This window comes from Emydura macquarii, unplaced genomic scaffold (genome assembly GCF_026122565.2).
Source record: "Emydura macquarii macquarii isolate MOO-44397 ecotype Brisbane River unplaced genomic scaffold, CSIRO-AGI_Emac_v2 contig_3242, whole genome shotgun sequence".
Classification (NCBI taxonomy): Eukaryota; Metazoa; Chordata; order Testudines; family Chelidae; genus Emydura; species Emydura macquarii.
The window spans coordinates 32,974-57,551 of record NW_027133379.1 but is presented as its reverse complement, the minus strand read 5'-3'; the positions used below and the strand labels follow the sequence as shown (position 1 = coordinate 57,551).

General features: G+C 45.3%; 1 protein-coding gene and 1 pseudogene across 1 annotated transcript; one reads left to right on the top strand and one right to left on the bottom strand.

The window, feature by feature from the left end:
• The first annotated feature begins 1,116 nt into the window (after positions 1-1,116).
• Positions 1,117-2,052, top strand: LOC137142711 (olfactory receptor 6F1-like). Its single transcript, XM_067532171.1, has one exon. It carries the CDS (start codon positions 1,117-1,119, stop codon positions 2,050-2,052), a length of 936 nt encoding a protein of 311 aa, XP_067388272.1.
• A 10,533-nt stretch (positions 2,053-12,585) lies between these two features.
• On the bottom strand, positions 12,586-16,319 carry LOC137142714 (olfactory receptor 14A16-like; annotated as a pseudogene).
• Positions 16,320-24,578: the final 8,259 nt, after the last annotated feature.

The following is a 24,578-nucleotide window of genomic DNA, read 5'->3' as shown; positions in this document are numbered from 1 at the left end:
TTAGGACTTCAACTCATAATGTTTATCTGCTTTAACCTTGTGAATAATGCTCTTATTGCTTTTTGCTAGTTAATACATCTGTAGTTAGTTTATTATAGTACTGGTTAAAAGTGTTGTGAGAGATCTAAGGTACAATTGACCTGGGGTAAATGACTGGTCTTTTGGGACTGGGAGTTACCTGAATATTGTTCTGATTTTTGGTGGAAGGGACCATCTATCACAAATGCAAGGTTGCTAGGCTGCAAGATAGACCGGAGTGCTCAAGGGAACCATCTGTGACTCCATGTTCAGGCTGTTATATAGTGCTTGAGGAGTTCACACTTGATGCTTGGTTGGCAACATCTACGTATAAAACACACAACCAGTTTGAAGTTTGTGCCCTGATTGGTAACAATCTGCCCTGAGGATGGCACTCAGATTAGTGAGCCATTCCAGACAGCGGGTCATCTACATTCCAGATAAGTGCCCTAACCACCAGGGTAGAGAACTAATTGTGTTTTCAGATTTTCATTTTGATGAGAAATTCCTTGCTGGAGCAGAGAAACCAGCCTGATGAAATTTTCAGCTAAACCCCGATATGTTTCCATGAAATATTTCAGTTTTAACAAAATAGAACTTTTCAAGGGGAAACAGTTTGGTCAAAATGTTGGTTTTTTGACTGAAGTAATCTAAGTCCCACAGAAGGTCAGAAGAGTGCAGGTGAGTTAGGACTAGAAATCTGGTCAACTTTCAATGGGATTTGTGCAAATAATCCTGAGCAGAAAGCAAAATTATTGTCAAGATGAGGCATGAAGAGAATGAGACAAATGCTGAGGCTTTCTCAGGGGTGGGTAAAGTGGAGTTGATGGGCTAGATGACCAAGACAGGAAAGATACCATAGGGTCAGCCACCCCAGTGCATCCTCATGGGTCTTAGAAGAATGATGAGTGGAGATCCCATCTCTACTGTGGAGGTGGAAAGATGCCTAAGGCAGGACAGTGTTGAGTAGCACCCATTTTCCCTTCTTTTCTCATAGTTTTAGTACCACATTTCTGGGGTCCGCTCTTCCCACATCCAAATGTGCATTCAGCATCCTTAAATGCCTTATGACCTCTTGTGTCTTGACAGATGGATGTCATGGCTGGGACAGAAATAAGAAACCAAACCAGCGTGCAGGAATTCATCCTCCTGGGCTTTCCCGGCACTTGGTATTTCCGGATGTCCCTTATTGTGGTGTTTACCGTGATGTACGTCCTGACGATCGTAGGGAATGTGTCCATCATTGCCCTAGTGAGGATCCACCCACATCTGCGCACCCCCATGTACTTCTTCCTCTGCAATCTCTCCTTCCTGGAGATCTGGTACACCACAACATGTGTCCCCAAGGCCATTGGTGTCATGCTGGGAACGAGCCAAACCATCTCTTTCACTGTCTGCCTCCTGCAAATGTTTGTTCTCCTCTCCATGGGTTCCACAGAATGTTTCCTCCTGGCCGTCATGGCCTATGACCGGTACCTGGCCATATGCCACCCACTGCGCTACAGCTCCCTCATGAACGGCACCTTCTCTGCTCAGCTGGCCTTCCTTTCTTGGCTATGTGGGTTCCTGGCTATCTCTGTGCTGGCAGCTTTAATATCCAGGTTGTCTTTCTGTGGCCCTAATGTCATCAATCATTTCCTTTGCGACATTGATTCATGGACAGCTCTTTCCTGCACTGACACGCACCTCGTTGAGCTGGCAACGTTCATTGTCTCGATTGTTGTTGTTGTGGTTTCATGCGCCGTAACACTGGTCTCCTACATTTACATCATCTCCGCCATCTTGAGAATCCCATCTGCTCAAGGCCAGCAAAAGGCCTTTTCCACTTGCTCTGCCCATCTCACCGTCGTGACTATCTGGTACGGCTCCACCATTTTTCTCTATGTCAAGCCTTCTGCTCAGAACTCATTGGATTTGAACAAAACAATCAACATCTTTAACACCATTGTAACTCCACTATTAAACCCTTTCATTTACACTTTAAGAAACAAAGAGGTGAAGGAAGCCTTGGGAAAGGCATTGAGTAGGATATGAAATGGTTTTCAAATGCCCTGGATTTAGTAGAATTGTAATCAAAAGGACCAAAATGTTAAATAAATGTCTGAAGGTCATTGATATAGTTGAGTATGAGACAAAAGGATTGACAGTGATTTTCAAGGACAGCCTTTTCTCTTTCAATGACAGTTGGACACCTACATCCTACCCTAAACCCTAATGTAACATATCCTTATCATGTGCCATTGTGTCTTTGTTTTACGGCTTTCCTCATTTGCTATCACAAACTGCTATTCACTCACAGATTAGGTCAAGTGGGAGGAGGCAATTTGTTTTATGCTGAAGATTCCAAGGTGTTAGCTTTGACTGTCACTTAGCAGGATCTCTATGCATGAGCCCATTGTTCCCAACCCCCTTTGGATGTTGGATCCAAATTCATGATTTTCTGTTTTCGCCATTTTCAAAGCTGCCGGTGGGAATTAATTGCTGAAAACTTATTGAATTTCAATAGAATTTAGGTTTCTAACTGCCTTAACTCTTTTGAAATTCCCTCTTCAATACTTGGGCTCCCCTGTTTGTGTTTATGTATAAACTTTGTTTTCCAGTTTTCATGCTCTTGCATGATGTCATGGAACTTCAAGGAAGAAGGCCATACTAGTTAAGAAAACTGACCTGGTTTACAGGGGAAGTGAAGGCAGCTATAAAAAATGACAAGTGAAAGAAAGGGGAAGTTGATAGCAATGAGTATAAATCAAAAGTTAGGGATTTTAGAAAATTGATAAGGGAAGAAAAGGGACACAATGAGAAATCTATGGCCAGCAGAGTTAAGGAAATTAATATTTTTTTTGTTTGTCTGTTCATTTAAATATATTAGAAACAGAAAAGATCCTGACAACGGTATTGTCTCTTTCTTGATAGAAATGGTATAATTATCATAAATAATACAGAAAATGCAGAAATGCTCAATAAATATTTCTGTTCTGTGTTTGGGGAAAAACAGGTTATATACTCTTATCATATGGTGATGATAACACTCTTTCCCTTCCAGTAATATTTCAGGAGGATGCTAAATGGCAGATCCTGACAACTTACATCGAAGAGTATTAAAAGAGCTGGCTGAGGACTCATAATATTGATTTTCAGTAAGTCTCAGGACCCTGGGTGGTTTCTAGAAGATTGCAAGAAAGCTTCTGTTGTGCCAAATTTAAGAAGGGTAAACGGGACATCTTGGGTAATTATAGACCAATCAACATGACTGATATCAGGCAAGATGATGAAGCAGTTGATACGGGACTCAATTAATAATGACTTAAAGGAGGGTAATGTAACTAATGCTAATTAGCATGGTTTTATGGCAAATAGATCCTGTCAAATTAATTTAATTTTTTGTGTGTGTGTATCATGAGATTCCGTCTTTGGTTAGCAAAGGTAATATTGTCGATGTAATATACTTCAATTTTTCTAAAGCGCTTGACTTTGTACTGCAATACACTTTGATTAAAACAAACTAGAATAATATAAACTTAACATGGCTCACAAATGGACTGAAAATTGGCTAACTGAGTGGTATCAAACTGTAACTGTAAATGGGGAATTGTCAGTTAGTGGGTATGTTTCTCATGAGGTCCTCATGGCAATCACTTCTTACCACAACTTTATTTAACGTTTTTATTAGTGACTTGGAAGAAAACAGAAAATCATCACTTGTAAAGTATATGGAAGACTGAAAAGTCAGGCAACTGGTCAATGAAAAGAAAAGGTGCTGAAAAAGGCCTTCAACAGACTGGAGTGGGAATAGCTGAGACAGATATTTGTAAGATATGGTTTTGGAAATAAGTTTTCTAAGAGCATATTAGTCCTGAATACTCAACTTGCAGCATATGATTTGGGTAATGGTCATCAATGCCCACTTGAGCCATTTGCAATAAATGTGAAATAGAGCCCCTTGGTAAAGGAAATCAAAGCTTCTTCTAGCACACAATACAAAATAGTTTTCTATGCAGCCAGTGTCTTCTTATAATTGGAAGATCCAGAAGCTTTGTTAAAATTGACTTTGGAAATTGGACGGGTATCAGGTTTCCAAATAAACTCTGATAAATCTGAAATTTTAGTAATTAATATTCCTGAAAGGGTCAAAACAAACTGTTGTCAGCTGCTTAATTTGAAATGGCTAAAGGAGTCTTTAAAAAATTGAGGAATTAACCTTGTGGAAAAAGGTCTTCCAGGGGGTACATCAATTCATCTAGATATTTGCCTGATTTTACAGAAGACTACATAAAAAGCATTAGCAAAGTCAGGAAAACCTAAATTACATGCAGGCAATGACTTGTTTATGCTTCTCCATATACTGTACACTGAAATGTAAGAATCATAGAATCATAGAAGATGAGGGTTGGAAGGGACCTCAGGAGGTCATCTAGTCCAGCCCCCTCCTCAAAGCAGGGCCAACCCCAACTAAATCATCCCAGCCAGGGCTTAGTCAAGCCGGGCCTGAAAAACCTCGAAAGATGGAGTTTCCACGACCTCCCTGGGTAATCCATTCCAGTGCTTCACCACCCTCCGAGTGAAAAACATTTTCCTAATATTCAACCTAGACCTCCCCCATTGCAACTTGAGACCATTGCTCCTAGTTCTGTCATCTGACACCACTGAGAACAGCCTAACTCCATCCTCCCTGGAACCCCCTTTCAGGTAGTTGAAGGTTGCTATCAAATCCCCCCTCACTCTTCTCTTCTGCAGACTAAATAAGCCCATTTCTCTCAGCCTCACCTCATAAGACAAGTTATTAAAGTACAGTACACATCCCTGAAAAAGATTTTATGTAGCCAACCCAGAGCAAGAGAAGGAGGCAGGGTTAGACCTGGATCCTCAAAGGTGTTTTGTTGTTGCGACACTGACCATTCAAATACCTAACTTTTAGACATCTAATTCCCCAGGGCAATCCATCAATCCTGGCTATGGTGCCCAGGTTCTCTATACAGTGTATAAGGAAATAAAGACACCTAAACAACAACATCCACAGAAATCAGCACACAGAGCAACGGGGCTTCCCCTTCATAACTACTAGTCTAGTGGTTAGGGAAGATATTGTGGCCTCATAGTAGTTAAGGAACGTGTGGTATTATATTGACCCTCACAGAGATAATCAAGCAGGGCTGGACTCATTAAAGCCACCCCACAAAGCTCTGTAACAGAGTAACTGAGAGATGAGTTACAATTAATTTTTAATGGGTATTTAGCCTCTATAGCAGGGGCCCGCCGGTGACCATCCAAGTGTGATTGTGGTGGTTCCAAATCCGATGAAACTGACCTTTAAAAGCAGATATTTCTGTTCTCCTTCCTGGGGTGAGTGCACTGGGACCTGGCTCTGGAAGTCTCGATGAGCCTCAATTCCAGCTGGGTCCCAGGGGGCACTTCCAGGCAGGCGGACGGATTTCCTGCCCGGCCTGAGCAGAGGCAGACATGCCCTTTTCACTCCCCACACTATGAAGGCTTGGCCTGGGGCTGTGTCACAAGGCTGTGTGAGCTGGGTACACGCTGGGAAAAGCCCTGAGTGGCGGGGACTCAGGCTGGTGCAGAGAGAGGATGGGAGCTCGCAGGCCCCCAACCCGGCTCTCTCTCTCCTTCTCCTCTCCACCTCTGAACCTTGTGTACCCAGCTGCGGCTGGGCTGAATCTCGCCCCGGGGGGCCCAGCCGAGGGACACCCCGTCTCTCTCTCGCTCTATCCGGGGTCTCTCCTGGGGTCAGGGTCACCGTCCACTGGTGGAAGAGGTGCCTGGAGGTTGCGGAGAGTCTCGCTTGCTCAAGTGGGGATGGCTCCGTCAAAGGCAGAGTCGCACCTGCCGACATCCTCCGCTCCCGCGGGGTTTGTCTGCCAGCTACCTCGTCCCTGGAGCACGGGGTGCCCCTCTGCCCCACACGGAGGGAGCCTTCATTGCTCATTGCACAACAGGGGGGTCATCTAGGCTCCTGTACAACAAGAGCAAGAGCCTTGTGTCCGGCAAGCGTAAATGGGAGTGGTTCCCCCTGGGCTTTGTCTGTGGGTCTGGGAGCCCAGGAGGGGGTCCGCCCCTCACTCCCAGGCTGGGGTGGCCGCATGGCCGGAGTGAGACTGCTGTTAGCCCCGTCCTGGGGGCAATTGGAAGCTCCTGACATGTGATAGGGGAGCACACGTCCCATTGACTCTCACCTCTCAGCTGTTGGTTCAATTTCAGATTTTACTTTCTTTTTTTTTACTCTTTATTTTGAGTTTTAAATCTTATTTTCCATATTTTTCAACTTTTATTTACTTTGTTTCTTTTATATTCTGGTTAGTTCACCCAACCAGCCAGCCCCGTCTCCACCCCTTCTCTCTGACCACCCCTGAACCCAGGGCCATATTATCCATTAGGCACAACAGGCACAGTGCCTAGGGCCTATGAAACTTTCAGGGCCTATGAAAAATGTTCTAAACATGTTTTCTCTTATATCCATCAGACATTTTTTAGCTAAGGATAAAAAAATCTTACAATATAATTGAATTCATTTTGATTTTAGAATAATTAAATGAAATAAACTATTTATTAGTGTTACATATACTTATTTATTAATAGCTTAAAATCAAATTAGTTATTTCGGTCAGGGGTCCTAAGAAGGTCTTAAAACGGCCTTGCTTGAATCTCTGTGCTTTGTCACATAAACGTATACCCGACACTTAAAATGTTTTTAAACATCCGGCTTCACCTGCCGATCAGTCTATTCAGCGATTATCTTTGCTGAAGTCAGCTGTTAAAGGGAGACTTCTCTTCAGCATGGGGAAATTTAACATCAACGTGTTTAAGTAAGCAGTGTCACTTGAATGAATCAGATGTAAAGAAAATAACTGACCATCTTTTCGTGACTTCTGGTGGCAAGTTCAAAATTCAAAACTGGGACATTTCCCCCTGTACCAAGTGACCAAATAGTTTTATTTTAGCACTTACAACTTATAAATCTCCACTCGTTTTAGAAAGTTGAGTAAGCATTACTACCATGTTATGGACTGGGGAAACAGAGGCACAGAGAAGTGAAGTGATTTGTCTCAGCAAAACCAGCAAGTCAACTGACAGAGCTAGAACCTAATTCATATCCCAAGACACCCATTTTCTTTCGTTACCAAGGAGAACAGAGATTTTTCAAGTTGTAGGAGGAACTTGGAGACGCAAAATTAATGTCAGTTGGGGATACAATTCCCCTAGGCAGCCTTAAAAATCTTAGCCAAGATTATATCAGAATTAGAACCCACGACTCCTCAACCAAAGTACTATTGTCTTACAAATGACAAAACGCTCACTTCATCGAGACAGTTAATTGAAGGCTGGAGTCCTGGCTTTTGGCACCCAGCCCTGCTCTAACCACTAGAACCCACTCCCCTCCCAGAACTGGGATACAACCCAGAAGTCCTGACTTCCCAGACCTGCTGCTCTGAGCACTTGATGCCACTTTCCAGGCCCCAGAACAGAAGCCAGTGCCATCTCCTCCCAGCAAGTTCTCCATGCGAGCAGGATTGAGTCAGAAACTTTTAAAGACTCCACAAACTTTTGAACAATTCCTCTTATGACTTGTCCATTTCTCACGGAGGGAAGAACCAATGTAGCCCACGATTTTCAAAGGTATCTAATGGAACCAAACACCCCATTCACACTGACGTTAGTGGGATTATGGGTACCAAAATCCTGTAGGACTCTTTGAAAATCTGAGCCTCCCCTGAGAGACAGGATGCGAGAATGTGTATACTGTCGCTGACACGTCTACTCATAGCAAAGCTCTCCCAATTGCACTGTGCAGAAGAAATGATTTAACCACTACAACTGGGTGTTTCCATGAAGCTCCAAGGGAGTTAGACACAACAATGTCAATAGGTTTTTGGACCCTAAGTCTCTGTGATTTCTACAAATCTTGTGAATTTTGTTTGAAAAGATTTGTGAATACTCACCAAAAGTCAGTTCTGGATTTCATAAACATTGTTGTGTGCCTCAGAATCTCAATCAGTGCAGTCAGAGGGGAGATATTATGCCATGTTGATGTATCTCACTGGATCAGGGAATTGCATGCTACGTAACTAGGCTGTGGGTTTATACATGGGGGCAATCCCCCCTACGGTGAGGGACTTGGGCATCTCTGCTGCATGGCATATAGGGGGATCTCAGAACAGGACTGTCCCCCTGCAGAGAGGGGCTGGTGTTGCCGGGGTGAGGGGCATAGACAGGGGGCCTCAGAATGGGGAGATCCCCCCTGCGGACGGAGACAGAGATCCCCCTTTTCCCATGCTCTCGCTGCTTAGAGGGTCCCCCCTCCCCTGGCACTGAGCTAGACCCAGGCTCTGTTCCCTGGCGCCCCCCTCAGTCAACCAAGGGCTGACCCCAGGTGGGAGGAAATATCACTGGAATGAGGAGACCCCCTCCCAAGCCCATCCAGGCCCCTCTGCACCTCTTCCCTTCCCTGTCACCCCAAGGCGGTCGTGATGGCCGACTGCTCTGCACAGTGGGTCCTGTGTGTAATGAGTGGGGTTGTTCTCAGCAGAGCAGGGGTCCATGGGAATCTAAGACTCAATAGCTCTGCTCATCGCCGGAGACCAAGAGCTGACCGGACCCTGGAGACTCATCTCCACCCTCCGCCCGGCCCCTCCCTCCTAGCCCTGGGATCTGCCCTCAGCTCTCACAGGAGATGAGAGAATTTCTGCTTTGAAATGCCTGGCTCCAACTTTTCAAGCAGGAACCAGCAGCAAACTCCTCTCAGCTCTGTAATTGGCTCCGCCAGCGGCCTCAGATCATCAATACCCAGAGCGAGAAATGTTCAGACATCAAAACAAGCTAATTCCCCAGGGGATTTGCAGTCTGGTCTCCATGATTAATTAGGTGGCTCTAACTCCCATGAAAGATACGGGAAGGACAACCACCAGCTTCCGTTAATGCCAAGGCTTGACACAGCACAGGCAGTGGGAGTGAGGTCTAGTGGTCAGAGGGCTGGACGGGGAGCCAGGACTCCTGGGTTCTTTTTCCAGCTCTCAGAGGGCAGTGAGGTCCCCAGAAGGAACCAGCAGCTCATCGTGTCTCAATGTCTCTATATCTGAGGCCACCACCTAGCAACTGAAATTAGACCAAGGGTATTACAAAGCTCAGGAAGTTAAACTGTTCTGTGCCGCAGGAGGAGAATAGCAGGGACTGCTGTGTAAAAGTCCCTAGGATCCCCGTGATGGCAGAGAAATGATTAAAGAAGATACAGCCAGTTAATCCTGGCAACTGACCCCTACCCACAGGCTGCAGAGGAAGGCTGAAAAATCCCAAGCTCACTGCCAGTCTGAGCTGAGAGAAAGTTAAACCCAGAGCGTGTGAGCAAGAAGAAGCCAGCTGAGCACCTGATTGTTTGACTCGGTTCCACCTCCGAGCCCTGGCCCACCCCACCCACTGTCCTATCTCCAGCCAGGGCCATCCCAGTGTTTCAGACCAAGACGACAACAACACAAACAACCCGCCTCTCCCTAAAAACAGAATTTTGTTGGGGCTGGGGGGAAGGCGACTTTCTTCCTCACCCCTGACGGTGACTAGCTGAAATGCTGAAGTTTTTAGGAGCATCCAACAAAAACCACAAGGGTTCTACTGTGGTAGACCCAGCGGGGGGCTGGGACTCCTGGGTTCTGTCCCTGGCTGTGGGAAGGGCGTGTGGTCTGTAACACAGGAATATAACGTTGCCATGATTCGTTAGCAAAGTGAGCAGGAGTCAGGCTGTGAACGCTGGCAGACTCACAGTCAGTGGCAAGAACAGAGCTGGTAAAACACGCGTATTGCAAAGAAGCGCTGGGAACAGAGCACTCACGCAAGCATGTTCCAGAAAGGGATCAGAACATCCCAAAGATAGCAAGGGCACACTGGCCCCTCAGCATGACAATACGATGGATAGAAATGTTTTGGCCGAACCATCCGGTACACGGTAAAAGGTGGTGTGACACACTGTACCCCATGTACACCCTGATGTTGTGATTTGTGTATCACTCATGTTCACCCTCACAGTGTAACTGTGTGTTGTGTGATGCAAAGTGTGCCAGGGGAGGTGTTCCTGGAACGCTCCTGGCATCCTGAACATTACTGTTGTGGTAGCATGTTCCCTGCAGTGTCACACGTGTACAGACATGAAATTCTGCTATATCATATCCCCACATGTGTCTCACATGGCTTGAATAGATGCAGATAAACACAGAGCTGTGTTTCCACGCCCCGCAGAGGCCTGCATACAGGAACAATGGACTGGCCTAAGCACCTGTGAGCACTTTGGTTCAAGCGGAAGAAATCATGTCCCTGGCTGGACAGGACCGATCACCCGACCCCAGGGGGTGTTGGGGAAACTTGTGAAAAGCTGAGGTGTCTTTGTCTCAAGGCTCTCCCTTGGAATCCATCTGCTAAGCAACACCAAGGACTGAGAATCTACCCACGGGGGCAGGGGGATCCTGGCTGCAAGATGCATCCCAACTAACTGCTCTCCAGCGGCAGTTTCTATGTCCTTCCCTGGATTTCCTGAGTCTCTCTGCAGTTCCTGGCAGACCGGGATCCACTCCACAGAGAGGCGCTTCCGGCTCCCCTCCTGGGGCAGGCTTGGGTGAGAGACAAAGGACTGAATGGCACCAGAGGCAGAAAAACCCTCCCAGCTGTAGTGCTGATCCTGGCTTATGCAGGCTTCAGACAAGATCACAGCCCAGGATGTCCCTGCTCGGGGGCTAAATAGCTGAATCCAGTCTCCAGGGTTGCAAGCCCAGCTCTGATCTCACCTCTGGAGCAAACTGCTCTGACAACCTGCCCTAGCAGACCCTAAACCCCAGAGGGGGAACAGCACCCGCCCTGGATCTCACAGGATGGCAGAATCCCTGGAAAAAAACAAGGCAGGACAGAGGCCCAAAGTGTGTCCCAAGGTGTTTGCCGAATAAAACAGGGATTTTTAACACCGACTCATTGCTAACGGCACCAGCAGGCCTGGAGTAGCCTGTTCCTGCATTAACCCCACGTAATCACCTTTGGGGGAGCACAGAGCTGTTGGGTCTTTTTCCCCCTGCATTGCATCAGCAGCTCTTGGGATGCAGCCGCTAGAGGAACCCACACCCAGGCTGCTATGGCTGCTTGATGTTGGACACTAGGAGGTACCCAGAGGCACAGACTAAAAAGTAAGGGCCGAGTCCTCATCCAGTTACACTGAGTTTAGTTTGGGATATTTTCTCCCACTGGGGATATGGGCTTTTGATTCCAGTTGAGGTATCTTCATTTTCAGCATCTGGCCATTGACACAGTTACACATCCACGTTCTTTGCCCATAAATACACATACGCATGGAAACGTGCACACACAATAATGTATATTCACAATACACAAGCAGTTACACAATACTTTTCACTAATAAACACACAATGTTGTGTATTCACAAACAACACAGTAATGCACACTCAGAAACACACTCCCTCTCTGGAACAAGCGCTGACAATCACACAAAACTCATACACTGTTTTACAGTCACAAACACATGATATCGGACATTTGCATCACGGAGGTAGGAACCGAAGGACGTACACAGGCCTGTAAAACTCACTATTTACAATGTAATCTCACAAAAAGAAACATGTAAGCCAGACCCACACTGGAAACTTTCTTCAGCAGAGCCTTCTCAGTTAGGAAGTGTGATATTATTTTTGCAACATTTCTATCCTGGTAAAACCCTTAGTGGAATTGTGGTTAAAGTAGCTTAAAAGTGCTTCTGTGGTGTGGCTTGTTTATCTCAGAGAACCAGTATAAGCTATACCAGCAGAACTACTAGTTCATATACACTGGGAGATGTTTGTATTGCAATATCAGGGAAGCTTTTCTAGGGTAGACGTGGCTATTCGTTGTCTGGTTATACATTCTCTCTCTCTGCTCTCATATAAACACACGCACATCACACACATATTCTCCTCCATTTATTGCCATTGGGTAAAATTATTAACTTCCCAAGTGATTTAGGTACCTAAATCTCATTTTCAAATGTGACTTTGGCACATATAAATATAAAACGCCCAGATTTTTATAGGTATTTAGGTGTGTAAGGGAGATTATTGAAAACAGCCAGTTGCTTATGACCCATTGAAATCCATGGTGCCTAGGTTTTTCCTTTAAAACCGCACAAGGCATTTGAAAATGGAACCTTGATTCTCTAAAGGTACATCTATACTGACGGTGGCAAAGTCACTGCCATCAGATCGATCTTTCTGGATGGATTGAATGGTCAGTGTAGACCCGCTCAATCGATCAGGAAGTCGACGCAGTAAATCCATCCCCTCAAGTGGCATAGCACCGCGTTGACGGGAACGCGGTTCCCATCGGAGCAGTGCAGTGAACATGGCGTGCCGAAGGGAAGCACAACAGTCGACACAAGTTACGCAAGCTACTACTATTCTGCGTAGCTTACGTAACTCCCATCGACTGCCGTTGAATTTCCAAGTAAGTGTAGACCACGGCAGAGTCATTGATGTGCTTTTGCAAAAGGTGGTCCTCACTATGTGACAACCAGCAGCCAGAGGTGTATTGCAGCAGGTCTCAGATGATCACATAGCAGTTGAAGGACATGACAAGGAGGTGGAAGAAGTCCATGAAGCCCACCAGGAAACAGAAGTAGGGTTGGGTGTGGAAAATAGGAAGGAACTGGTCTCCCGATTGCTTGCCACATTGGACAACATCTTGGGGATGACATTGCTGGTGAGCGGGATCTACAGGAGGTTGGGGCTGAACAGACATAACGGGCTGGTGAGTCTGCAGAAGAAGGCCCAGAGATTCTGGCTTTGCGATAAGCTTGTTATTGTAGGTAAAGAATTCAGACCCCACAAGGAGAGAGTAATTCCAGTGCAACAATTGTAGCTTTATTTGACTGGGAAAGGAGAGAAATGGGGACAGTGTCAGCTTCTGATACCAGTTTGGTGTTAGCCTTAAACCCTACCCATAACCCTAACCCGTAACCAGCTGGGATTTAAGCATGAGTTCATCTTTAAACCTTAACTGGGGCCAATCTGATGTTTAAAGTGAAGAATGGGCTGAAGTGGCTTGTGGGATCAGGGCCTTTGCACAGAATACTCAAAGTGAGTGTTAAATTCACAATCACAGGTGTTTGCACCACATTGTCCAAATTACGTGTAAATTCTCAGAGATCTATTGACGTCAATAGAGCTAGGACAAATTAAACCCATTGAGAAGTGGCCCCTTGATTTTTCAGGAACCTAAGTGTGATACTTCCATTTATTTAGAGAAGCAAACCAGAGCATATTTAAAATGTATCCAGTGCAAACAGCTCAAAGTTCAAACACCGAGTCCTTATGATGAGCTCTTTGTAAATGAGTGATGGAGTAAGATATAGTCATAAAAAAATCCTCGTTAAATAATATTTAATAAGGAGTACTTATAAGAAAATCATGATCTGAACATAGACTATCATTAACAGGAAAAGAAGCACAATAATTTGCATAGAATAATTGTTATCTAGCTACCTAGCTAACATAATCCACAATCAAATAGAAATCTATCATGAAGTTGTATTAGGACAAGGAAAGGTCCTATCTGTCCATGTCTCTGTCTAATCACATGCTTTCTCTGTCATATATGTAATGTACACAATCATGCACAAAGATGGTATCCTAATACTACTAACAGACCAATCTCTAAGACCCTTTCTCAGCTTGGAAGTGAGTAGATCGACTCGCGATGGTGTATGGAATAACAGATCAGAGCTTGTGATGACACTTTTCCACGTGTACCCAGGCTAGAACAAAATGACCCCAGTCAAGTAACTTACACCAGTGTTTAGGTCTTTACTGAGTGCGGAGACTTTGGGCCAGAACCTCATCAGTGTTAAACTGATGATTGCAATGGGTCTAGTCTACGTGAGTGGTGATCTAGATGAGATGGGAAATCAGACCCTTACATCTCCATCACACTCACTTTCTCCAGGGAGCTCTCAACCAAATTTGGATGATGAATGTATATAGGCTATTGGCCAAATAGGGCTAATCACTTTGAAGTGATCAATGGCTCCATGTCTAGCTGGCAACCCAGTGACATCCCCATGGTCCTCCAAATTTGGTCTCATTAATGATCTGGAGTGGTGGAGTCTCCATCCTTAGAGGTTTTTAAAGCCTAATCTTGACAAAGCCCTGGGTGGGATAGATTTAGTTGGGATTGGGCCTGCTTTGAGCAGGAGGTTCAACTAGATACCTCCAGAGTCCTCCCTTCCAAAGGAAGAATCCCTCATCTTCTATGACTCCATGATTCTATGAGTTAGAAAGTTGGGGGTCTGGATAGAAAAGCTGGATAAAAGTTTGTGCCCTTCAAAGCAGTCTTTCCACCATAGCCAGACTGACACAGATTTTCCATAGAGAATGTGGGTGAAGTAAAATCTTTTCCATTGGACCAGTTTCTGTAGATGAGAGAGATGAGCTTTTGAGGGCACACAAGCTGGTTAGGGTCTGGAGAAGGAAGAGGAGAGACTGTGTAGCTCGAAAGTTAATCTCTCTCAAGAGCAGAAGTTGGTTTGATAAGATATTACCTCACCCACCTTGTTCACTCTAATATCCTGGGACTGACAGAGATCCAAGTGCATACAGCTTTGACATAGTCAAAATGTTTTACTAGGAGGGTTGAAATAATAAATAGACTCCACCTGAGTTTCTTTGTCCCTCAACACATCATCAATAACACAATAATATCCCAACAGTATAATCATTTCAGGAGGGGGTTGGCCATGAAGAAACCTCTTTTGCACCCTTTTATCATTATTCTAGAAAACCTACAGAACTCTCTCAGAAAACCCCATGAAAGAGAAGACATATGGACACTCTCAAGAGAAGTCATATATTGAAAATCCTGTCTAACCAAACACTGACCATCTCTCCAGGCCTTCCCCCTTCCAAACCCACCTGGAACACAGATACAAAGAAAAGTAACAACTAAGGAAAGATAAACTAAAACTGTGACTAATAAACAAAAATCATAAAGAACAAATGTGCTCATATCTCTGTCAGAGTTTTTATCCTTAAAATTTAGGAGAGCCATAGACCACACAAAGGATTTTGCTATGGTTAGTATGAGCAAGGAGATCAGATACTATGGTAATGGGTAGCAGTACATGATAGATAGATAGATAGATAGATAGATAGATAGATTCCAGTCTTAATTGCATTAACATAAACCTATAGTAATTACATTTTTTCTTGAGTTATGTTTTCCTGGATTTTTTCTAGTGTTAAAACCCAATTCTTCATAAACAGATTGCACAGTATGCTCTGATGGAGGCAATAATGTCATCAGATTATTATATTTATAAAGAAACACGGAATTAAATTGCTACCGAAGGAGACATATGGACATTTTATTCTTGCTGAATAACCTCCAGCACATCCATTTACTCACTGCACCTTTGATCTCCTTGTTCCTCATGCTGTAGATGATGGGATTCATCATCGGTGGCAACACGGAATAGAGAACAGCCACTAAGAGATTCAGACCTGAGGCTGAGCTGGAGGTGGGCTTCAGGTAGGCAAAGGTGCCAGTGAAAAGGAACAAGGAGACCACAGTGAGGTGAGGGAGGCAGGTGGAGAAGGCTTTATGCCGGCCCTGCTCAGAGGGGATTCTCAGCACTGCTCTGAAGATCTGAACATACGACATAGTTATGAAAACAAAGCAGCTGAAGGCTAAGCACAGACCAAAGACAATAACTCCAACTTCACTGAGGTAAGAGTCAGAGCAGGCCAGCTTGAGGAGCTGGGGGACTTCACAGAAGAACTGATCCACCGTGTTGCCCCCACAGAAGGAGATTGTGAAAGTGTTCCCAGTGTGCAGTGCAGAGTTGAGAATGCCACTGATCCAGGCACCGGCGGCCATTTGGACACAAGCTCCCCTGTTCATCACCATCTCGTAGTGCAGTGGTTGGCAGATGGCGACGTATCGGTCGTACGCCATGATGGTCAATAAGGCAAAATTTGCTGAAACAAAGAATAAGAAAAAAAGACTTGGGCGACACATCCGGAATAAGAAATGGACCTGGTGTTCATGAGGGAATTGACCATGGATTTGGGGATGGTGACCGAGATGGAGCCAAGGTCTAGGATCGACAGATTCATCAAGAAGAAGTACATGGGGGTGTGAAGACGATGGTCGAGGGCTATGGCTGTGACGATGAGAAGGTTCCCCACCAAGGATGCCAGGTAAAGCACTAGAAACACCACAAAGTGTAAAATCTGCAGCTCCCGAACGTCGGAGAATCCCAGGAGAAGGAACTCGGTCACGGTGGTTTGGTTGGACATTTTTTTCCTCAGTCCATTGTGTGATGGCTGTGGAGGGAATGAGACGGGCGATGGTTAGGATTAGAGCTACAAAGGGAATGGCCCGGATTCCCCTTTCCCTGAGATCTGATTGTATGAATGTCAAAGGTGCAGAGCACTCGTCGTTTACAATGACTAGGTGTTGTCAGTGCTCCTCACGTTGACAATCAATCCAGCGTGTTATCACACTGGTGTACATTGGATCGGCTCCTTTAAAATCAATGGAGCTTTGTTACTTGACCTCATCTGAGGCTGCGTCTCAAGGAGTGGCTTGTTCAAATGCAGAGTGAAGGATGGAACAAAGTAAAATCCAAATCCAACAATCCTCGCAAAGAAGGGCCTTCCATGGTGACCATCACCAACCTCACACCTTGGCCATGAAGCTGATAGACTAAAACGCCAGCACCGCCTGATTCCCACGCTGCAGGGCAACATGATGTGCACTCCTCCAGCATGGTAAGTGGCAGCTTTTCTCCCCCAGCTCTGTGCCTAGACGGCTGCTGCCTGCTTCCCAACTGATTTACGGCACCAAATCCCAGCTGCACTTCTGCCTGCATGTAACAATGGGCCAGTCTCATCCCTCCATTACCGCTCTGTTGCATTGTTTACTCTGTGCCGTGTGGTGCAGTGGTTGCCAGGACACTTGGGCTCTGTTCTTGTTCCTGCCAGTGACCTGGTATGTTACCTTGGGCCAGTCATTTCCCCTCTTGGTGACTGTTCCCCTCCCTCCCTTTCTCTGCCTTATCAACTAGGCCTTCAAGATCTTTTGGTGAGGGGCCCTGGTCCATAATTTAAAATGTATTGTGGCCCCTAGTGGGATTTTCAGAACCATCTATGCACTGAACAACCCTTCAAATCAATGAAGTTTACGCTCCTAGGTGCTTCTGATAACCTCACTAGGTGCTTAAATACCTTTGGAAACATCACCCCATGTCTCATTTATGTGTACGTTCTGCACACCCGTCTACGCTCAGCCAGCAACAGTCTGGAGCTCAGCCAAGAGGTAATTCTCTTCCCTATGAGCTCCTATTTGTCCTTGAAAGGGGTCGGGATAGACAGGTGTTTGCTGCTTGGTTCAGCTCTAACCCAGCATTTAAAGGGGCTAGTCCGTATAAAATATTCTGTATGCTCTATCAATTTTACTAGTTCTTCAGTCGTTAGCTCCTGGCAACTATCCCATTGAAAGAGAAACCACACAGATGCAATAGAATAAATGGGTTTGAAATCAAGGAATCTTAACGTTCCCCAATTTTATTTAAAGTTTAAGGCTGGGTGGAAATTTTCATCTGCATTGTTCTTAATGGGGATTGGGTTTTCAGCTAAACAACAAATCTCAGAATCTGTCTGCTTTTCTCCAACATTTTGGGATTGTGTTCTAAAGAAACTGAAAACTCAAAAACAATACATTTGTGATTTAAAAACCCTCCAGTTTTCTGCAGAAAGTTTTCAGTTGCCAAAACTTAAAAGAAAAAGGAAAGGATTTTGGGTTCTCAATGAGAAGTCAAAATTTTCCTGAAGGGTGGAAAAATTCCAATCAGCAGCAGGTATCTGATTAAACTGAGAGTAAAAGTCTTAATGAGTTCATATAGCAATTCATATTTATCATCTTAATTTCCCCCTGTATTTTGAACCCCCAACATATTTAATTGAAATAACAAACTTACTGTACTGGTCTTTGTGGATTTTTCCCCAACAGGTGATGCATCCAGTCATCCAGCACCAGGATTCTTTGATCAATATCTATCTCTATACCAGAATCTAGAAGCTGAAGGCACAGCTATCTGAGAATCCTTTCCCCTCATTCTAGGACTGTCCTGACAGAACCAGACTCAGATCTGCCACTCTCCGCAGATGAGCTGTGTGTAGCTGGCTGTGAGCTGCACTGACATTAAAGGAGCGATGCTGCGGGAAGGCAATTTATCCACGTCTGTTTGCTAAGGGCTAGTGGGACTCACTCCCTGGAGCCCTGCACGGCTCAGAAGCAGAGGCCCAGAGGCAAAAGTTCATCAATGGCTTGATTTTAAAGCCATTATGATCCTCTAGTCTGACCCCCAGCCTGCCACAGGCCCTGGGATCTCCCCAGAGTTCCCTGGCTCCAGACCAGTTTCTGTGTTATCTGTGGGCCAGGATTACAAAGGGATTTTGGCACCTAAAGATGGAGACGGGCGCCTAGTGGGATTTATCAAAGCTCATGGGAAAGTCCTGTTGCCATCCAAGGGGAGTTAGGCACTTACTCTTCTTAGGTACTACTGTACATTCCACTAGGTGCCTATCAACTTCTTCAGATGCCTGCACCCCTTTGTAATGCTGATCTAGTGTCTATTTTCATCTCGCTGCTCCAGGACAGGGGCCACTCTGCTTCCTACAGATCTTCTCCACAGACCCCTTTAGAGGGATCCCTGATGCCTTCCCACCTGTCACAGGGCCCCTGGCCTTTAAAGGGGCAGGACATCCTGTTACAGTATCTTTGTACAGCGCCTTGCACCAGGGCTGTGGTTTTTAGGGGCTACCACAATATACTTGTTTTGTAAGAATGATAACAGACGTCAATGGGTTTACGTCACCTTGGGCCTTGGGGCACATTGTTCTGGTGTCAGCTTTTGGTGACTAATCTGACCTGCAGCAGACTTAAAACTGCCCAATCAGATTCTATTGTATAACAAGGGAAAGAACCGGACATGATCATCTTATTAAAGATTTCAGCAAAATGTGTGTTAATTACTGTTGTTGATTTCTATTGAAGACTCACCAAGTGTCAATCCCTCTGTATGCACCTATGACAAAAAGATGGTGCCCTTCATCAAAGAGCTTATAATGTACGTGTAAGGGGAGAGAAAACAGATGGATATGAGAGACCGGTGGTATAACAACGGTCGGGTGACCATGATAAACAGTGGTCTTAATACGCCAGCTGCTCACCCACTATCGAGCGTTTTGCAGATGTATGCACAAGGGGGCAGAGTTAAGGGTACCTGTTCATGTTACAGTCACTAAGGCGGGAATATTCAGAGAGGCTTACAGGAGTTAAGTGCTTACCTCCCATTAAATCGGGAACTGGGCACTCCTTGGAAATTCTTTGAGAAATCGCAGGTGACCTTTTAGTCAACGGTTGTTCTCATGTAATTAAAGATATTATCATAATGCAGACACAAAGGAGTACAGTCAAGGGGGGTTGTACATATTACTGCATGTCACTGGGAAAGCAAAAATTACTCTAGTTTTTCATACACAGAGCTGGGCAAAGATAAAGCCACATTATAATCCTTGAGAATAACACATATTGTTGTCATTACAGATAATGACGGGCGTTTTCAACTGAGCCTGAGGGAATTAGGAGCCCAAAAGAGACTGAGATTTCTGCACCTGATTCCCTTGGCTCCCAGTCTGGATTACAGGCTGTCTCCACAGGAGGCGGTCCCACTGTATGGCAATGGGGTGCCTAAATGCCTTAGGCCCAATTTAAATTCCCACTGTCTCAGGGTGGGCTGGCCCTTTAATTGGGGATGAGCTCATCCACAGCTGTGCCTGGTCATCTGTTTCCAGGTGAGGATTTGGGCTGCAGGCTGTGGTTGGGTCAGGTGACCAGGCATCACGGGAGGGAGGCTGATCCATCCCAGCCAGGGGGACCAGTGGGTAAGTCAGACCTAGGGGACGTCTCACTGGAAATGCCCAGGGTCTGGGGTGGCCTGGGAGCGCTCCACTGCTCAGAGAGATCTGAGGAACAGAAAGCTGGGCCTGATGTGCCAATCCAAGGGTAAAGAGCAGAAGAATTCTGGTTCTCAGGAGACTTCTGCAGGGGATCCAGAGGGAACCCAGGGTCAGGGAGGACTCGGAAGGAGCTCTCCACAGCAGCCAGAAAGGAGGCCCGGCTGGAAGGACCTGCACTGCCGGGCAGGAACAGTGCCCGGCAGAGGGAATTAGGAGCCCAGGATGGGCAGAATGGCCTGGTGATCCTGGAGTAGCAGCCTGGAGATTCTGGCTTCCAACCGTTATTCTCTGTTAACAAACCAAACCCCAGAGGGAGAGTGATCCCAGTGCCCCGGCTGCAGTGGCACCTTTGACTGAGGAAGGAGAGGGATGGAGGCAGTGACAGTGGTTTGGATAAGACCCTGTCCCATGCAGCCTTTGGCTCTGACTTGGAGCCTGCCCCCGCCCCTAATCCAACAAAGCACATGAGTTTAACGTCAAGTCTTCAGTGGGACTAGTCACAGGGTTAAAGTTAAGCACATGCTGAAGTGTTTTCCTGAATCAGGGCCTGAATACAGAATATTCAAGGGAGGACTGGTTTGAATTCTCCATCCTGAGTGTTCAGGGACGAGCCACAGGTGGTGCAAACTCTCAGAGATCTATTGACATCAGCGGAGCTGTAACAATTTACACCCTGTGAGATTATGGCCCCATCTTTTTTAAACGTTCCAATATTACAATTTCATCAATCAGAGAAAAGAAATGGAGCGTGTTAAAAATGTGTCCAGTCAAAAGATCTCAAAGTTCAGACACTGAGTACTTATGGTGAGTTGTTTGTCAGTGAGCTGTGGTGTAAAAAATGCTCATAGACGTGCTTTGGTGAATAATGTTTAATTAATACTTGTAAGAAAATCCTGATCTGCACGTAGACATCCACGAACTAAAAGTTCATAGCTATTCTATCTAGCTATCTATCTCCATCCACACTCATCTTCCCTCCATCCGCCCCCAACGTATGTGTGTGTAGGTATTTCTGGAATTCACAGTGGAAGCTTTTGAGGATGGTGTTTTTAAAATTATGAAGGAAATGAGGAGCACAAATCTGATTGAAAGTCAATGTAACTTGTGTTTCAATCCTAGCACTGTTAAGCCCTTCTGCAGATCAAAATCTGCCTGACCATGGGTGACAGATTTAACAGAATGGGACTGCTTAAAAAGATTTTGCATGACCTTTGCAAGATGGGATGTGTTTTAAAGTTCAAGGTTCAAGTGTTTGTTTTTCCAAAACTGGCAGTTCTGTAATGAGAGGCTGCTCAGGACCATCTATCCCCCCTCCCTGCCAGTGGAGTGTGTCAACCCACTCCGTAGTATTCAGAGCCTGAACTCTAGCCTGATCCTAAATGTTTATGCAGGTATTTTTAGGAATGTAACACATTCTTTGCGAGCCCAAACTGAAGACTTGGACACTGAGATTTGCTGCTGTTGGATCCTGCTTGCTGTGTAGACATAACTTAAAGGTGCAAACAGGTGTCTAGTATCATTTTCAGAAAGTAATTTTGTGGTCCTCAAAGCTGGGAAGGAAAGCTGAAAATATTACCAAGGCCTAAGACAATAGCCAAGTGAAACTGACAAAGCAACATATACCAGAGTTTGCAGGGAGCCTGAGCTAATTGCTCTGAGATCATTGAACAGCCCTGAATGTGTAACCAATGCAGCAACGTTACTTTCTTCCCACTTTCTCCCAGGATACCTCGAAGGTGGCTTCCCTTCTTCTGGAGTAGTCCTTTCCAGGGTGGGTGTGTCTGTTTCAATTTGTCTCCCCACCCCCAATCTCTTTCTATTCCTCTTATGCTGCCTATCAGTCCCTGGCCTCATTGATCAGTTTGTTTGCTGGCTTGGTGCCCAACTGACAGATTTCTGTCTACTAACAATTATCATAAAATCTTACAATCTTCCACGGGTAATAAAATGGGACTGTGGTGTTGAGCAAGGAGGATCTCAGATACAGGAAAAAACATCAAACCGGACCTCGTGTTACAGATATTCAGCTCATGTAAACTGGCATCGCTCCATAGCTCTATGCAAATTGAACCCTACTGGGATCTGACCCCAATGATTGCAGTGGATCTACAGCTAATCTACAGCACTAGCCCATTTATTACAATGTAGCTTCACTGATTTACACCAGCTACGTATCTGGCTTTTCATATTTCTTCCATCTCTCTGACCTACCTACACCCAGTGTGAATGGAACATTTTAAAAATGTCACATGCTGTTGCATCTGCACCCAAAGGAGCCTTTGATTTCAGTGTTGTGTGCAGTAAAGAAAAACATGTAACTGCTGAAAGAAAGACAAAAAGGGTATGTTTACACAGATGGCGGCAAAGTCACCGCCATCAGATCGACCGTTCTGGATAGATTGAGTGGTCAGTGAAGATCCGCTCAATGGATCCAGAAGTCGACGCTGTAATACCACCCTCTCAAGTGGCATAGCGCTGCGTCGACGGGAATGTGGTTCCCATTGGTGTGGGGAAGCGAAGACGCCGTGCAGAAGGGAAGCTGAGCAGTCGACGGGAGTTACGTAAGCCACGCAGAGTAGCTTGCGTAACTCCTGTCGACTGCCGCCGAATTGCCAGGGAAGTGTAGAAAGAAATCTAGAAAGACAGAAAGAAAGTTGGGCCATCCATCCCAATAAAAAGCTGAAGATCAGTCACAGCAACACTGAATTCTTCCAAAGTTCTATCCCTAATGGGAATGAATTACTACTTAACCATTAAAAGTTACACTCTTGCCATGAATCCCACAGGGCAAAGTGAGGCGTCAAAGCACAGACTGGAAAGGAACTTTGGATTCTTCTTTGGCTCAGGTTCACACACCAGGAAAAAGGAAAGAAAATGGATTTGAAGCGCTGTAATGAGCCAGAACTGACAGCTGGTGTAAACCGACCGTAGCTCTGTGGAAGTCAATGGGCCAGGTCCCCAGTTTTGTGAATGGATATAGCTCTATTAGAGTCAATGTGGCCAGATACCAAGCGCGGGTAGAAAAGCAAACTCTATCAAAATTAAAGGTTCAGACTCCTGGTTTGTATGAATCAGCGGCAGTGACTTTGAAATCAGAGGCCCAGATCCCCCGATGACATGAAAAAGGCTTATGTACTCTGAAAGTCAATGGAACTGTATCAATTTACATCAGCTCAGGACGTGGCCCTCAGTTTTTAGTGTTTGTTTCTGTGGGTTTTGGATCAGTTTGGGCAGGTTGTCAGGGTTGTTTTCTCCTAAGGCGAGATCAGAGCAGGGCTCACAGTCCTGGAGACAGATTCAGTTATTTAACCCTAGAACAGGGACATCCTGGGCTGTGACCCTGTCAGAAGCCTGCACCAGCCAGGCTAAGCTCTGGAGGCTGGAGGTGTGTCAGTCCCTCCTCCCATTTAGACCTTCACCTCTCCGCCAAGGATGCCAAAGAGGAGAGCAGGGAGCGCCCATCTGTGGAGTGAATCCCAGCCTGGTAGGAACTGCAGAGAGACCCAGCAACTCAGGAAACCCAACAACCCAGGGAAGGGACAGGGAAACAGCTGGTGGATAATGCAGTGATGGAAGCATGATAGATTGATAGATAATGGCCAATGATTGCTTGCACTGAAGGATGAAATGCATCACAATTTGGGGAAAATTCCACAAAGACTAATGCAGTAAGTTTGCTCTTTCAATTATATATTTTAGGGTATTAATATACAGGGCAAATTTAAGAACATAAATAAAAGAAATGTTTGGAATTCTTTAAGACTTTTGTTATCAGTTCAATCAAATATCTAGAGCCTGTCAAAATGTTTTTATCATGAAAAAAAGAATACAGAGTTTTACTGGATACCTCAAATACCCCGAACGTTCATGTTTTGGCTATTGTGACACAAACATTTTCAAGTAACAACTGCTGAAAACTGAAATTCTCAGCCTGAGTCTCTTCCCCTGAAAGGGGTTCTCGTTTTTCCTACATTTACAAATGAAGGATGATGATGATGATGTTGATAACTGAGAATATCTATGAAAATCTGTTTACTTTAAAACCCAATTTCCCTTTGCAAATAATTTAAGCAGAACATTTCTGACCACTCCAAATTGGAAATGCAGCTTTCAGCAGTAGCGGGGACACTGATATTGTCCAACAGTACCATAATCTCAAACCATTCATTCTGTTGCATTCATTTTTATTTCTGTAAAAGAGGGATAGCAGAAGGATGGAAAAACTGCAGAAGCAGCAACGCTGACGGCTGACAGAATAGGTTTTACACAGGCTGGCACTATTCACCCTGGCCAAGGACATTAAGGGTACATCTATACTGCAACTAGCAGCACGCTTCCTAGGTTAGGTGGAGAGAGGTACAATACCTGTGCATGAGCTAAACATAGCAAAGAAGCCAGAGGTAGAAATGGTGTTGGTTCGGGCTGGCCACCTGAGTACTAACCAGCCTTAGCGCCTGAAGCTATCTACTAAAAGTCAAGGTGACCAGAACAGAGACCTCCTGGTCTTGCACCATG